At 53.4% G+C, this 15,374-nt stretch overlaps 1 protein-coding gene across 4 annotated transcripts in view; it reads right to left on the bottom strand.

Moving 5' to 3' along the window:
- Positions 1-3,264: 3,264 nt before the first annotated feature.
- Positions 3,265-15,374, bottom strand: part of KIRREL1 (kirre like nephrin family adhesion molecule 1) — a 104,050-nt gene continuing 91,940 nt past the window's right edge. For 3 of the 4 annotated variants that reach the window (XM_027976754.3, XM_042256075.2, XM_060403241.1), the window contains 10 exons: positions 15,225-15,330; positions 14,917-15,065; positions 14,627-14,754; positions 13,634-13,808; positions 13,438-13,538; positions 11,631-11,829; positions 10,004-10,111; positions 9,732-9,871; positions 9,095-9,172; positions 3,265-8,829 (listed from right to left, as the gene is read on the bottom strand). In XM_027976754.3, coding sequence (XP_027832555.1) covers positions 8,353-8,829; positions 9,095-9,172; positions 9,732-9,871; positions 10,004-10,111; positions 11,631-11,829; positions 13,438-13,538; positions 13,634-13,808; positions 14,627-14,754; positions 14,917-15,065; positions 15,225-15,330 — 1,661 coding nt within the window. In that variant the 3' untranslated portion in view covers positions 3,265-8,352. The remainder of the gene's footprint in view (positions 8,830-9,094; positions 9,173-9,731; positions 9,872-10,003; positions 10,112-11,630; positions 11,830-13,437; positions 13,539-13,633; positions 13,809-14,626; positions 14,755-14,916; positions 15,066-15,224; positions 15,331-15,374) is intronic. The other variant, XM_027976757.3, reaches the window with a different exon arrangement.

Below are 15,374 nucleotides of genomic sequence, written 5' to 3'. Positions count from 1 at the left end.
TTACCACTCAGGGACCCAGGCTGAGAGGGACTTCCACTGAAGTTATACCATCTGGAATAAATGAGCTCCCGTTGCTATGGCAGGCAAAGAAAGAGCTGGAGGGTCTCACTAGCAATTAAATGCTTTGGTCTGGAAGTGACATGTCACTTCTGTTTACAGAACACTGGCCAAAACTAGTCAGGCTGGCCTTGCCCAATAGCCAGGGGACTCAAATAGAGGACTCAATATTAGTGAGTACTGGTAATGTCTGTCAGCCTGGCAGACTGACTTGAGAGCCCATGTTTTAATCACCATGCTATCCCACTTCATCAAGGATAGACTCCTCCAGGGTAAGTTTCCTTTATGCATTATGTTGGTGGGCTTGATTCCCTTCTCTCCATCCCTGTATTCCTTTAGCACATATTGAGCAACTATATGCCAGGGACTCTGTTGGGTGATGAGCATACTAAACAAACAAACAAAAAGATATAGGATCCCTGCCTTCAAATGCCCTTATTTTAAGAGGAAAACACTGATGTGTTATACACAAAACCCTGTGATCAAAGCAATCAGTCACAAATGAAATCGGTGAGTTGTAGCCACCTGTCCTGACTTCCCAGGAGGGAGAGAAGGTGAGTATGTGATAAATCAGGCAGGGCTTCCTGGGAGAGATGGCCTTTGAGCTGGGCCATAAATATGGGTAAAATTTGCAATAAGAAAGTCAAAGGACATGGGCATTCCAGGCAAAAAAGGAGCCTGGACAAAAGCATAGAGGCAGCAAAGTGCAGGGGTTACTCCAAACAAGGCATGATTCCGTTAGACTGTGTTGAAATGTTGGGTGAGTGAAAGGGAGGGCTGAGTGATCTAAGGTGATCTTGGAGGACTTTGAAGTTCACACTTTCGGTGTGAAAGTACAGACAGGAGCAGGTTTGTACCAAGGACAAGAGCTCCTGTTGTGAGGCAGGAGAACTCTCAAGGAGAGAGTAGCTTGTTAAACTCTGCAGACAGTGGTGGTAAAACAGCTGTTGGTGACATTACTACTTGCCCTCAGGCTAGGAGTGACTTGAAGAAGGGCCTGGGCCCCTGCACAGGAATAGGTCTAATACAGGAGGCAGGCTCCTGTGGCCTAGATATGAATGGATTCTCTCTAAAACTGAGTCCCCCTGCCAAGCTTATCATTAATCTCACCATCTAAAACCTTATTTCATTTCTTGTCCCACCCACCCACCCCTGTTCCCTTAAGGATTGAGGAATATCAAAGAAAAGGGGGACTTGAAACTGAAGAGGACCCTGCAGGACCCTCCTAGGGGCCTGTGTTCCCCATTTCTTATTTGTCCTAGGCCTTCTCTGAGTTCCAAAGGGCAGACTCCAGCAGTTACTAATGAGGGAAGTGAGGGGATGTACAAACACGGGGAAAGCAGTCAAGAAACAATAGTTTAGTGATGAAACAGGAGTCCTAGTTCCTCTTGAGGGACATAGCTAATCGGACACACTTCTTTGAGTTGTTCTGTGGGAACTAAGACTCCCCACCCAGGTGGAGGAGGATGGCTACATGCTGACCACAAATCCACAGACCCCAGACTGGATGGAACCAGGAGGCTGATGATTAAGATTCCTGAAACACCACACTGTGATCTACCACCAACCAAAGAGAAGGTCATGTCCCCTACCACCCTCATTCCCCCCAAATCTTACGCCTCAGCCGGCTAGTAAGATGAACCTGAGACAAACCTACGTCTCCCATCTTCTTGGTTGGTGTCTTCTTTCTCTGCTCCAAACTCCAGTGTTTCAGTTTGGACCTAGAGCACATGAACTTTGGTGTGACAAGCAGCATGTGGCGCCCTATACAGCTCACAGACTTGTCCCCATGCGCCTGCTGACCCTGGGGATGCAGAGACAAATAAAGTATATCCCAAGCACATACACAGCACAGGAGATACCCTGCCTAACACTACTTGGCCTCACAGAATGCACTTGGGCCTTCACGATTGCATAAACTTGCTTCTGTTTTTTTTTTTTTCAGTTCTTCTGTTTACTTCTGAATCTCAACTATCATGCCATATTTCACCTGTGCCAGTTCAACTTACCTGGCTGCAGACTCAAGATTCACACTGCATGGGACTCTCATCCTCATCCAGGCGTTCATCACTGAACGCCCCATGGACTACCTACAGGCTCATGGTCCAGGACACACTTACACTGCAGTCCCCACGGCATCCTGCCCCTCCCTCCACAGTAGCTCTTGGTCGTGCTCTACAGTCTTCTTGGAAATGGGCTGCATTCTCTCTCAAGTATTTTTTTCAGCTCCTATGTCCCTATCTGTCTATGACTGTCTCGTGTCCCTTGTGTACAAATAGGCTGCTGTGGATCATCTTTGGTTTGCTGAACTCTTAACCAGATGAGGGAAATGTGTATGTGTTAGCTGCTCAGTCATATTCGACTCTTTGAGACCCTATGGACTGCAACCCACCAGACTCCTCTGTCCATGGGATTCTCTAGGCAAGAAGATTGGAGTGGGTTCCCATGTCCTCCTCCAGGGCATCTTCACGACCCAGGGATCGAACCCAGGTCTCTCGCATTGCAGGCAGAGTCTCTACTGTCTGAGCCACCAGGGAAGCCTGGATGAAGGAAATAAACCCTTGTATTTCTTTTGTGATTTATAGTTTTCAAAAACATTATCTGAAAGCAGCTTTTTTTTTTTCTTTTTTTGCCAGTTATCCTCTAACACTGCTGTGAAAAGAGCAAAGTAAAATCTCTGCAAATTCTACTAAACTTGGGGAATCCAGAATTTCTCAGCAGGATGGCCTGTGTGTGTGTACTGCTGCGCCATCTGCTTTTCCATTCTGTCTCACTTCAAGTTCAAAGGGCTGGTGACCCGGCAATTTTGAATTTTTACTCAAACCACTGCATTTTAAAATAAATGAAATCAGTCCTGTTCACCCTCACACTCCCAAATCCTTTGGGATTTGGATCCCAGATTCAGTCTCCCCTTCCTATCCCCATAATCAAATTTGGCACTGAATATTTGGATGCTGTGTTCCAAAAGCAGGGAGCCTCTGGCTGTTTGTCCCTGAACTGCCACAATTGGCCTTAGGCTTTTGCGACACTCACAAACTGGTGAATAAAACGTGTTTGCCCTGCGGCCTGGAGGTGACACAAATAGACAGTCTCTGCCATCTCAATCCCCAAATCAATCTTCTCCTCCAATTCAGATCATTTCACCCCAAATCAGCCAAGCTTTTAAGTAACTAGAGCTGCTTGTACATTAAACACCACAAAACATGGTACTTTTTAAAACATTTATATTTATATATATAAAAAAATTAAATATATATAATATATAGTGTGTTTGAGACTAAAAATATAGTACATAATATTTAAAAAAAAGGAAAATGAAAAAAAGGCAGAATAGGAAAAGGTGTGAGGGACAGAAATACACATTGCTAAAAATCTACGATGGTTTGTCCTAACAAAAATAATATTTTTTTCTCTTAATTATCATCATGGATCCATTTATTATCGGGGCTTGGGTGGAGAAAATTTCACTGGAGCCAGAAATGGAGGTTGTAATCCCAAGAAGAGTGGGGTTAGAAAATGTGACCATAGGGAGCCCTGGACCTCTTTCTGGTGTGATTGGAGGCAGCCAAATCTCCTGGGTCACTATTGCTAGCAAGACTGTGTCAGAGTTTGATTGTATTGGCAACTTGGCTGCTCTCTTCCCCAGAGTCAGGGGTACTCCCAGGAGACAGCATCTAAAAATCTCCAGATGAAGAAGGCCCCCACTGGCCCACCAACACTTGCAAAGGCCAGTGGTTGGGGACAGCAAAAAGCCAGGATTAGGGGACAGGAGATTGGTAGGAATGAGTGACAGACAGCTCTATGCAAACGGAGTTATCATTACTGTTATTATTTTTAAGGGCAAGCTTGTACCAGAATCGCCCAGTATGGCCTGTGACTTCTGCGCAGCAATTATTCCTCCAGGGACAGGGCCTGGAGCTCCCTCACAGTGATGCAAGAAAATGTGATCGTCCCTCCCCACCCCATCACCTTAATTCTGAAACATCCTGAGCTACACATCCTTCCATCCTCTCCAGAAGCCCAGAGGTGGAGTGTCAGGACCCAGCTGATAAGTGAGGCCAGTACCTTTCAGAAAGAGGCTGGCCTCCAGGAAGGAAGCCGCAGTGGTAAGGGGAAGGCCAGGAGAAGGGGATGGGATATTTAAATGCTAATTTTATAGCATCTTCACAAAAATAAATGCCTTTCCAATTACATCCCTTGGTCTGCGCACTTCAGTGGTCTGTTATCACCTCCTCACTGGCCCCACCAGAGTCAGACGCTTCACTAATGCCTTTCAAGTGATTGCCCGCCATGCAGAAGGGCCTGGAGAGGCACAGAGCGGGTGACCTGGCTCATGACATGCAGCACCAAACTGGCAGAGAAGCCAGGGTTTCTGAGGCTTGGGCGCTTGGCATACAGTGGGGACAGAATCACTCTCTTAGCAAAGACTGAGGAAGTGATGCCACTGAGCCAGTTCAGCACACCTGGGGGAGGTCTCGGCTTCAACACGGCTTTCTCCAAACCCAAGTGGCCTGTGTACAATGGCAGTGCACATGAGCCAAATACACTAAGACGCCATATGATTCCATCTGAGAAAGCCCAGGACCTGCGGCTCCTGACAGCCAGCCACCCATTTAATGAGAGGGTACTAGGGCAAAAGAGACTCCAGGGCAGCGTGCTCCATCTTGTCAAGCAGAAGAGGCTGCCCTCAAAATTACCGGAAAAGCAGTACCTGGACAAGGAGGACGTGCAGTGCTTGGAGAGGAGAAGGGTTGGGGTGAGATCAAACTAACCGCTTTCATCCCAAGCAGGCAAGGTATCTGTGCCAGCATAGCGCTGCTTTCCTTTCTGACTTACATTGGACTTTGCTCCATGCAAATATTGTGGCTAGACTTTGGTGGGGGATTCTGGATTTAGGATGCAAGCTGGACCCTCCACAAGGAGACTGTGGGTCATCCAGAATTACAAGAACCTCTTCAAGACACAGAACTGAAGTCAGTAACTGCTGGACTCTCTCCTCACTACCACCTCCCTTCTGAACTGCTCCTGAACAGACAGGTCAGCTGTTCTCACACCTTGCCCTCTAGTTCAAGACACCTTACCCGGCAGGCTTCCCCTTGCTCAGTGAGACCAGCTTTCTGGGCCATGCGAGTGCTCCAGAGGATGCGGGCAGAGTGTGGCTGCTTCCATTTTTCCCCACAGAGGTTACCTGGAACCTGGGGGCACAGTGAAGGAAACTCACAATGCCCTGCCTTGGCCGGAGACACCTTTGCAAACCCATCAGGCTTCTGAGTGGGGAACAGCACAATGTCCAAAGGATACTCCCACATCAATTTCACCGAGGTTTAGGATATTCTTTTTGCTGCTGTTTGAGATCAAGGGGTTTTTACTGGAAACTCATTCACAACACTTCTGACAAGAGGATGAAGTCCACAGTGAAAGCTGCTTTCAAGAGGAGAACCTTTCAACTTCCCCCCAACCCATCCACCTGCTGTTATCAAATCCTTGTCAGGAACGGCAGGCCCTTCCACCTCACCAAATGAAAATACGCAAGAGTCAGACAATCTGAGGTTTGTACAATTCTCCCTCTTCATCTTGAAGACTAGAAAATAGTGGGCAATGAACCTAGAGGTTAAGCCAAGGTCACTCAGTAAATGGCAGCTTCAGAACCGAGTCGCACGTCTCCGGATGCCTTGCTCTTCCCACCAACACTAGAATGTCTAAGGCAGTCAGGATCACCGAAGTGACCACATCAAGGGCCGAGGCCCCATGCTGGAGGATTCCAGCCTTGGGTAAAAACCGCCCAAGCTCAAGGGCATCTGCCACGCCCCAGGAAGGCAATTCCATTGGCTTAACAGGTCGGTCCCCACTCTGATCAGCCCAGAGTAAACACTGCACGGGGTAGAGGCAGTCCTGAACGCTGACATTTCCCTGTGCCTTGCACAGTGTTCACAGGGAAGTAAGGGAACAGGGAAGTAACTCCATCTGGCTTCCAACACCCATGGTCCCTGCAGTATCAGCTGAGTTACTGTGACCTCAGGGCCTCCTCCTCTCCACCAACAGAATGGACCCAGTACTGTAACCAAAAAGGAGCAAACAAGAGAACATGGCCAAACCCCAAACAGAAATCATTTGGAATGCTTCTGTTTTAAAAGCCACCATCTTTAGATTTTAACTGTTTAGATTACCCCGCGGCTTCTGTGAAAATCATCAAAATATGCCGGAATTTGCACAGGGACCTGCATCCTTATGGGACCATGTCACCAAACTCACAGAAAAGGACTGTGCGGGAAGGAGTCAGCTTCCAGGGATAAGGATGGAATAACGCTGTGAACCTATGAGGCCTCTGAAAGGGCCGGTCCGTGGGACTTGCCCGTGCTGAAGTGGAGGAGGATGCAGACGCAGCCTGAGAGGCCAGAACTGGAGCTACAGGGTATGCGCTGTCCTTACTGCCAGGGGATAGCGAGGAATGTCACCCCACAGACCCATCTGCAAAGGTGGCGATGGCCCGTGGCTGATGAGCATGTAACTCATTAAAGCGAACATGACTAATGAATGGCGACCACGAGATAGGGCAAAACGCATTCTGGGAATTGTAAGAGGACCCTCCCGTTAGGGCTGAGCTAAGGGAAGAGCAGACCACGCTTCTTGGGAAGGGAAGGCCGGGGCAGAGGAGTGAGTTCTCTTTGGAGCGCCCGTTCTCTTTGGTCAGGAGGTGGCGGCTGGGAATGTGGAATGCGTATGTGGGCGTGGTGCGGTGTGTATATGGAGGTGAGGGTGGGCTTGGGAGGCCTCGTGGGCCGCGGCTGCCTGCAGTGCCTTTCCGCGTGACCTTACCGGGTCAGCCCTTTCTCTTACTAGGTCCCCTCGCCCGTCTGTCCCCTAAACTCTGCAACACTTGGCAGTGAGTTTGCGCTGACCGTACCGGATCCCTGTGCAGCCACCCACACAGGGCCGGTCAACCAAAGCCGGACACTCAAGGCACTGAAAGTGGAGGAAATAATCGGATTGGTCCAGGGTGGGCTGGGTGAGGGGGGAAGATACGTAACAAACGAAAACCCGTCTAAAGAGAACATCTCCCACAGACGTCCCCCAGAAGGCAGCCTCTCTAACCAGCTGGTCAGCTCTGGGGAAGGACAGCAGAGCCTGACAGCCAGGCCCTCTTCTGGTCCTATAGAGCCCATCGGGTGACAGGTCTCACCACCTGAATGTTTAAAAATGGATTCAAAGTGCTTCGAGATTGAAAGAGTAATGGAAGGTACTGGAAATCTGATAGAGAACAGGTTCCCCCTTTCCTTTCCACTAGGACTTGTATTTGGGTGGGGAGCTCCCTACAGCTTCTTTTTATTTTTTTACCCCAAGTGAGGGTTTGTTTGTTTTTTTTTTTTAACTGTGTTTTGTTGTCTTTGAAAAATAGCCTATAGCATGCCCACTTTCACCACCACTCCCCAGGCAGGCTCATTAAAGCAGGAAGTGGGGCCTGCTGGGGAGGAGAGGGGGCTTGGATGGGCTCCCTCTAGCGTGGGTTCTGGAAACTGCTATGTAGCACGCTGCTGTCTTGCTGGTGACTCAGGACGTGGTTCCTGACCTATCCTTCTCCATCACGACCCCCCTGACCTATCCGGCTGGCCCAGCACAGAGGAGAAGGAGGACAGGGCAGTGTTAGGGGAGATACCTGGATCCCTCTGCAGGCAGAGGGACAGGGGTCCACAGTGGGCAGCCAAGATGACTTGGCATTTTAATCCCAGCTGAATGAGGGCTGGATCTGAACTCGGTGCCAGGGATAAAAAAAACAAATCCAAGGTCCCTTCTGCAGTCCCAAGGAGGGAGAGACGCACCCAAGGTGTGACGCGGACAACAGATGGGACGGGCCAGGCAATCTATCTGTACCAGAGCCACCCACCCTGACACTCCGTGTCCCCTGGGCCAAAGCTTGCTCCTCTCCACAGGACGCCCCCTGTCCGCTTACGTGAGACCAGAGGGGCGGCATAGAAAGGGAATGCTAAAAAGTGGCCCCTCTGCTCTCCGCAACCTTCACTTTCCCAGTCCCCAGACTAGGGCCAGGCAAGAGTGCAGGTCAGAAGAGACACATCCTCCCGAAGAAGAGGGAAGGGCAGGCCCAGGAGGCTGGGGCATGCGCAGAGCACCATCCTCGGGACGGGGTGTTTCCGGGAGACCTGCTCCCTGCCTGCCGCGGTGGGAGGAGGAAGGCGGGTCCAGGACGGGAGCAACAACGGGCAATGCCCCTGAATATCAGGGAACAGCTGTGAGAGCCTTCTCCTCTGCCCCGCAGAGATGCCCCGGCCAGGCGCCGCCCTACACGTGCGTCTGCATGCGCTGCTGGAATCTCTGGCCGTAGTCCGAGTGCTGGGAGGTGTAGGAGAACCGCGTGGCGGTGGCGTACTTGCCGATGGGGTCGTATGCCTCGTATGGGGTCCTCTCCAGGCCGGACGGTGGGGCCTGGGGGTAGCCCAGCCGGTAGGTGGGGTACCCTGCTGCCCCGGGGAAGGGATGGGAATTGAACTTCTCATAGTTCTCGTAGGACAGCTGGCTGGCAGTGTCGTTGCCAGCGGGGGCAGCAGGACCAGGGGGCGTGGGCTCAGGGCCGTAGTCGGGGGCCGGGGCCCGGCTGTACGTGTTGAGCTGGGCGTAGCCGCTGGAGTGGGAGAGGCGGGAGGAGGGGCGGCCGTCGAAGCGGGCAGGGCCGGGGGCACGGTAGTCAGCATAGAGCACTGCCCTGGAAGACGGGCGGTCTTCGTGGGCACGCACATTGTAGTAGCCATTGGTGGGGTCCTGGTGGCAATGAGAGAAGAGGATGAGAAGGCGGGTCCCTCTTGGGGAGGGGTGTGGAGTCTCATCGAGGCCTTCTGGGCCTCCTCTGGCTCTGCCCAGGTTCTCAGCCAATAAACTCTTCATCTCCTCCGTTCCCTCAGTAATCTCCTGACCCTTCCTCCGCACACCTGCCCTCACCTCCGCTCTGGCCACCCCTGGGGCCCGCGATCCATGTCCCACCCCCTTCCAGGGAACCCTTGCGTGCGGGCCCTCCCCCAGTCCGCACCTTCATCTCATACTCCTCCCGGGTGTCGATGGTGTCACAGCGCAGATCCTGCTTTAGGTCCACGTCATCCTTGAAGGACTGCAGAGGAGCAGGAGCTGGGCGTCAGGAGATGGACACCTGCTCTCGCCCGCCTTGCCACCCCATCCCCACACCCAGAGGCCGCCTGTTAAGAGGAAGGGTCTGGGGCAGGGGCAGACTTGAACCCTGCGTCCTCTCCCCGCAGAGACTCTGGAGTGTAGTGGCCACAGATATGGGTTCTAGCACCAATTCTGTGATAATGTGCGGTGCTTGAGTATGTCCCTGCCTCTCTCTGGGGCTGTTCTTCATCCAAGCACTGAGGCAGTTGGGCCAGAGAACTTCCAGTTGGGTCAAAAAACTCTTGACACGCTGTTGCAGGGAGAATGGGGTGAAGGAAGCCTGTGTAGGTCCCACCTGCCTGTCCTCTGCTGGGAGAAAATTAGCCTGGGGAGCGTGTGCATGTTTACGTGTCTGTATGTATGAGAGTGTGTGGCAGGGAGGGGACGGCACCAAAGTAGGTCAACTGAGGGAGCAGAGAGTGGCAGTTTCAGTGACAAGGGATGGGGCTGGTCCCAAAAGTGTGAAGAAGAGGGTAGGCCAGGCAGGAGCGGACACTCACCGAGTAGATGGCCTTCATGACACGGGTCGCCGTGGAGACGCTGGCAGTATCGTCCTCCCGGTCAGAATGCATCGTGAGTGGCTCCCGGTTCACGGTCTCCACTTTGATGTCCAGCTTCCTCAGGGTCACGTCTTTGCGACCTGGGGACAAGGGCCGCAACCTGGACCCACCTGGCCTGGAGAGTGCAGCTGCCAATCCCTCCTCGCCCCTCCCAAGCCCTGCCTGTCAGAGACCCTCAGGAGGGCTGTGGCCCCAGCAGGGCCCATACTCACTGCCTTTGCGGCGCCGGTAGAGAAAGAACACCAAGGCGATGAAGAAGAAGATGAGCAGGATGCCTGCACCGATGGTGGCCCCGGCGATGATGCCCACGGGTAACACCTCTTCAGATGTGGGAAAGAAGGGAGGAGGGTGAGGATGAGGTCACACGGGGGATATGAGCTCAGCGATGGCTGAAGCTCACAACAGCCGAGCTCCAGGCCCCCTGGACTTTGCACGGGGTTACGTTTCAGCTGAGTTCAGTTAAAGTCAAGGTGGGATTTGAGAGGAAGTCTGCATTGTGTTTGGATTTAGACCTTCACTTCAACTTCATCAGAGTTGGGGTCGACCTGACCCTGGCCGTGGTGGTCTGTCTGTCCCTCTCTTGCAGCCCACCTGCCTGGGAGACTTCTCTCTCCTTCCTGGGCTGGGTCTTGTCTGAGGTTGGCTGTCCCCAGACTTCCCCATCGGCACCTGTGTTTCTACCTCTTTCACTGCCTTCCTCATCCACACCATTGTGACTGCACCATCTGCACCTATCCTCCCAGGGCTCAGGCAGTTCTGGCTGGATCCCCCTGCTCCTTAGAGATGAGAAGGACCCAGAAATCCTGCCTCTAGTTTTCTCTCCCTTCCTGTCTGTCCTGGATGGATCAGATCCATGTAGGGCTCTTCCCTTTCAGAAGTGTTTCCTGCAGAGTGGTCCTTACTCGTCTACTCTCTTCTTTCCCACCAACTCCTTGCTCTTGCTGGTGCCCTTAGCTAAGAAAGACCTCCTCCTCTGCCCCCCCTCCACTGCCCCCACCACGGTTACTTCTCCCCATCTCCCACATCAAATAGCTAGTTCTTACTAAAAAAACTCTTTTCCTCATCAGAGTTGGGAGCTTCCAAGAAACTCAAAAGCATTATGTCTCTTTTATCAGGCTAGAAATGCCTTAAGGGAGAGAATATGTGTCTCCTATCAGACTAAGGATTTATGAAAAGGTGCGTGCATGTGTGTGTGTGTGTGTGTGTGTGTGTGTGTGTGTGTGCGTGCATTCAGTCATGTCCAACTCTTGCAACCCCATGGCTGTAGCCTGCCAGGTTCTTCTGTCTGGGGAATTTTCCAGGCAAGAATACTGGAGTGGGTTGCCATTTCCTTCTCCAGGGGATCTGCCCAATGCAAGGATCAAACCTGTGTCTCCTGCATTGGCAGGCAGATTTTTTTACCACTAGCACCTCCTGGGGAAGAGGTTGGGGAACCAAAGCTTCCTATTCTATGCCAAGTACTCCACGAATATCATCTCATTTAATCTTCATATCAACCTAGTGAAGTATGGAGTGTTACTGCCTTTACAGATCATTTCATTTTTCTGCATCTGAAGTCATTTCCTGCCACCCTCTAGGTCCTCCACTAAACTGAAAGTTCCCGGATGGCAAGGACTGTGTTCATTTACATCTGTCCCTGCGGCTCCTAGTGCGGGGCCTGGCACATAGCAGATGCTCAATGAATGTTTAAAAAAGTGAGTCGGTTTCCCAGCTGAGCACAAGACCAGGCTGTGGTGGGCCCAAAAGAGAGCAGTGTCTCTGAGCCATGCCCCTGGAGAAGAGGGAGCGGAGTCCCCAGGCTGCCCTGTGCCCTGGAGACACAGCCAGCGCTGTGTTTACCTCGCTCTTCCAGCTGGATGATGGCTGTTCCCGGGCCGAAGCTGTTCCAGGCAGTGCAGTTGTAGTGGGTCTGAAAGTCGGCCTCCATGACGTTGTTGATGGTGAGCGTGGACAGGACCCCACTGCCCGAGTTGGTCCTCTCCACCGTGTAGCGTTCCAGGGTCCCCACCTCCAGGAAGTTCTCCTTCCATGCCCAGGCCTGGGGTGGGAAGGGCAGGATGGGATGAGGAAGAGGCAAGTGGTGGAAACACCTGACCCACCACAAGGCATAGCCATATCCTCACCCCATGTGCCCTTCAGCCCAGACCCACACTCACCCGACAACAAGCCCAAGCCACACTTGCTGCCTCCAACCCTGGCATCAAACCTCCCATCTAAGAGGAGCAGCAGCTTCCAAACATGCTCGAGACACATGCTATGACCATTCAGATAAGCGTAGGGACACGCTTTAACGTGAGGATTCCTGGGGCTTAGCTCCTAAATATGACTCTCTAGGGTACAGGCCCAGGAATATCTCTTATTTAGTGGTGGTTGTTGTTGAGGCAAGGGAGAGCAATTTGATTCAGGAAGCCAGCAGACCTGGAAGATGGTAGACCAGTGTCCCAAAGACACATCATTCCCAAGTTAGAATTCAGGCTTCTCTTATTGGGAATCTCTATTTTCGTAACAACCCCAGCTGATCCAATGAACTGACATGTGGGAACAAGTCCTGGACGGACAGCCAAGAACTCTGGGCTCTTGGCCTGATCCTCCCTTTGAGCCCTGGCAGCCTCCCCCTCCCATCTCTGGGCCTCAGTTTCCTTCACCTATAAAAGGAGAGGACCAGGCTAGATAGAGTAGATAGTGCTCCAGCTTCCCTCCAGCTCTGATAGTCTGAGGCTCTTAACTAAACATATCTTCGGCCTCGCCTTTAACCACCCCACAGCCAGCCCCGCATGAACCCACCCACCAGCTCTGGAGACCCATCCACAGACCCGTATAAATGAGCAGGAACTATCACTGGGCGGGGTCTCTCCCGGGCTCCTCCATCCCTCGTACTCCAGGCTGGGGCATGCCCCCTCCATTGTGTCCCTTCCCTCAGAGTAGAGCCCCAGGGAGAGGGAGCCTCCGAGAACTGGCTCTTTTCCAGGGATCAGTCCTCCTAGCTCTGAAAGCGAGGCCCCCCGGGAGCCGAGCCGCCCGCTGCCCAGGCGGCCGTGGTAATGAAGTGTCCCTGGGCAGCCCTGGAGTTAGCCAAATGGTCATTAAATGTGATGAGGGGTTTGACGGTTAATGGTCACGGAAGGAATTAATGGCTCGTGGTGTGGGGGAGAGGGAGGGGGTGGAGAGCGGCGGGCGGGGTGCTGGTAGGAGGAGGAAGGCGGGAGAAGCGAGGGGAGTAGGCAGCTGGGTGGGATGGAACTGATGGGGCAGGGCTGGGGCGGAGGGCAGGGGAGGGGGCAAGGAAGAGATGGGAAGGCTGAGGAAGGAGGAGGAGATGAGGGAGAGGAGCGAGCAGGAGTGAAAGCCCAGGGGAATGAGCAGCGCATCCAAGGAGACTTCACCAGGCCTTTCACACTAAGGCAACAGCAACCCTTAATGGGGGGATCACTGCCCCCATTTTATGGATGAGGAAACTGAGGTTCCAAAGACCAAGTAACTGGCTCAGGGTCACACAACAAGGAAGAGAGGAGGTGGTGTGTGAGCAGGGAGAGGGACAGAGTCAGGGGATGAGAAGCGCAGGGCATAGGAAGAGCCTGGGAAAGCCGGAGGGGAGGCTGAGGCAGGTAGGGAAATAAGCAGCTGGCCCGAGGCCTGGCCCACTCACAATGCGGTCTGGTGGTGGCGTACTCCCGATGAAACACTCCACCTTGCCGCCGTCGCCCCTGACGGCGTACTGCACGGCCTCGCTGGAGATGATGGGGGGCCCTGCAAGCAAGAGGACAGGGTCAGGGCCCAGATGGAACCTCCAGCAGCCCGCCCCTGGGCACCCCCCCACCCCCCGCCTTCCTCAGGCCCCTCACCATTCACGTAAAGTGGCACCTCCCGCTCGGCCACTCCGATCCGAGGCACAATGGCCCGGCAGGTATAGGTGCCGGCATCGGCCTGGGTCACCGACTTCAGCAGCAGCTGGTTGCTGTTACTCAGGACCTGGGCAGAGAGAGCAGCCTCGGGTGGGGAGCCAGGAGGCCTGGGCCCCTAGATCCGTGTGGGCCCCCACATTGGAGGCATTGGAAAGAAAGCAGGAAGGGCCACAAGTGAATTCCCAGAAGGGAAGCAGAGTCCCGAATCTTATCTGGTCCATCCCTTGACTCTAAAGAGGTTAGCATTTAGACACAGCATCTCTGTAAGAGCGGGCAGACCTGGGTGGAGGTGCATGAGGGCAGGTGAAGCTGCCGTGATTTTTAAAAGAGGATGCAGCCACTGCTGGTGGCCTCTCTTAGTGTTTCTCTTGCCAAATGAGGAAGTTTCCCTCTAAAATCCCTCCTTCTGCAACTCTGGCCCAAACTGTCCCATATAGGCCTCTGCTGCTGCTGCTAAGTTACTCAGTCGTGTCCCACTCTTTGCGACCTCGTGGACTGTAGCCTACCAGGCTCCTCCGTCCATGGGGATTTTCCCGGCAAGAGTACTGGAGTGGGGTGCCAGAGCCTTCTCCAGTAGGTCTCTGCAGAGCTGTAGAATTCAGCCTTCTCTAGCGCATCACCCTGGCCACTCCACCCTCCTATGCAGCATTCACTGACCAGGTATCTTGCCAAAGCAGCAGCTCCAGTCCGGCCCCCTTTCCCCATCCCACCCACAGGTCACTGTCCCTCTCACTGCCACTGAAGCAGCCAGCTGTCTGCCAATGAAGGGTGGGGTTGACTGCAAGCACCGTCCTTCTCTTCCAAATCCAGAGAACTTGGAAATATCCCAGGTTCAACTTGAAAAAGAATGCTGTGCCCCCTGAGCCCCTCTCTTCCCAACCTGTGGCCAGGCTTCTACCGCCCAGGGTTCAGGAGAGGCGGAGAGCTTCTTACCATGTTTGAGTCCTTTTTGGTCCAGGTGAGGGTGAGGGGGGGATTCCCAACCCAGACACAGGTGAGGGTCACATCAGAGCCAATATCTGTGGTCGTGGGTTTAGGGTCAACTACAATCCGAGGGGCAACTGAGGTAGAAAGGGAGAAACAGATCATCAGGGTCCTGAGCTCATCGGGTAGGTGGGGGGGGGGGGTGCAATTCCAATCCTCCTGCCTTGTCTCTCAGCCCCACAGAGCCTCCCCCACCCCAACCCAGGTCCCTTAAAGCCCTTGCCCCTGCAGCTACTCACAGTGGACATTGACTAGAGTGCTGACATTGGTGCTCCCCACTTTGTTGTGAACCTCACAGGACACGGGCTCCGTGAAGAAGGAATAATCAACATTGGTTTCATAGCGACTCTCATGGGCATCTTCAATCAGGAAGCCCCCCTTGGCCCACCTGGAGGAGGCAACACAGCAGGGTCAGGCCTTGGAGCCCTCTTGGAGCCCTCTCCCCGACATCCAGCGGCCTGTCTTCCCCAGTCCCCCACTCTGGACCTCAAGGGCCTCCCAGTATCCCTCCCCAGGGTATGCCCCCGCCCCGCCCCTCCCCTCCTACCTGTAGCCCAGGATCTCCGGGTTGGCCGTGGCCTGACACGTAAAGATGACACGCTCGCCCTCCTGCACCGTCTGGGGCTCAATAGACAGAGTCACCGTAGGGGGGTCTGCAAAGCAGAGGACGGCAGGTCAGGATCTTTTCTGTCCCTCA

The sequence above is a fragment of the Ovis aries genome, chromosome 1, assembly GCF_016772045.2.
Source record: "Ovis aries strain OAR_USU_Benz2616 breed Rambouillet chromosome 1, ARS-UI_Ramb_v3.0, whole genome shotgun sequence".
NCBI lineage: Eukaryota > Metazoa > Chordata > Mammalia > Artiodactyla > Bovidae > Ovis > Ovis aries.
The sequence above is the reverse complement of the archived record's forward strand: the minus strand, read 5'-3'. Positions and strand labels throughout refer to the sequence as shown.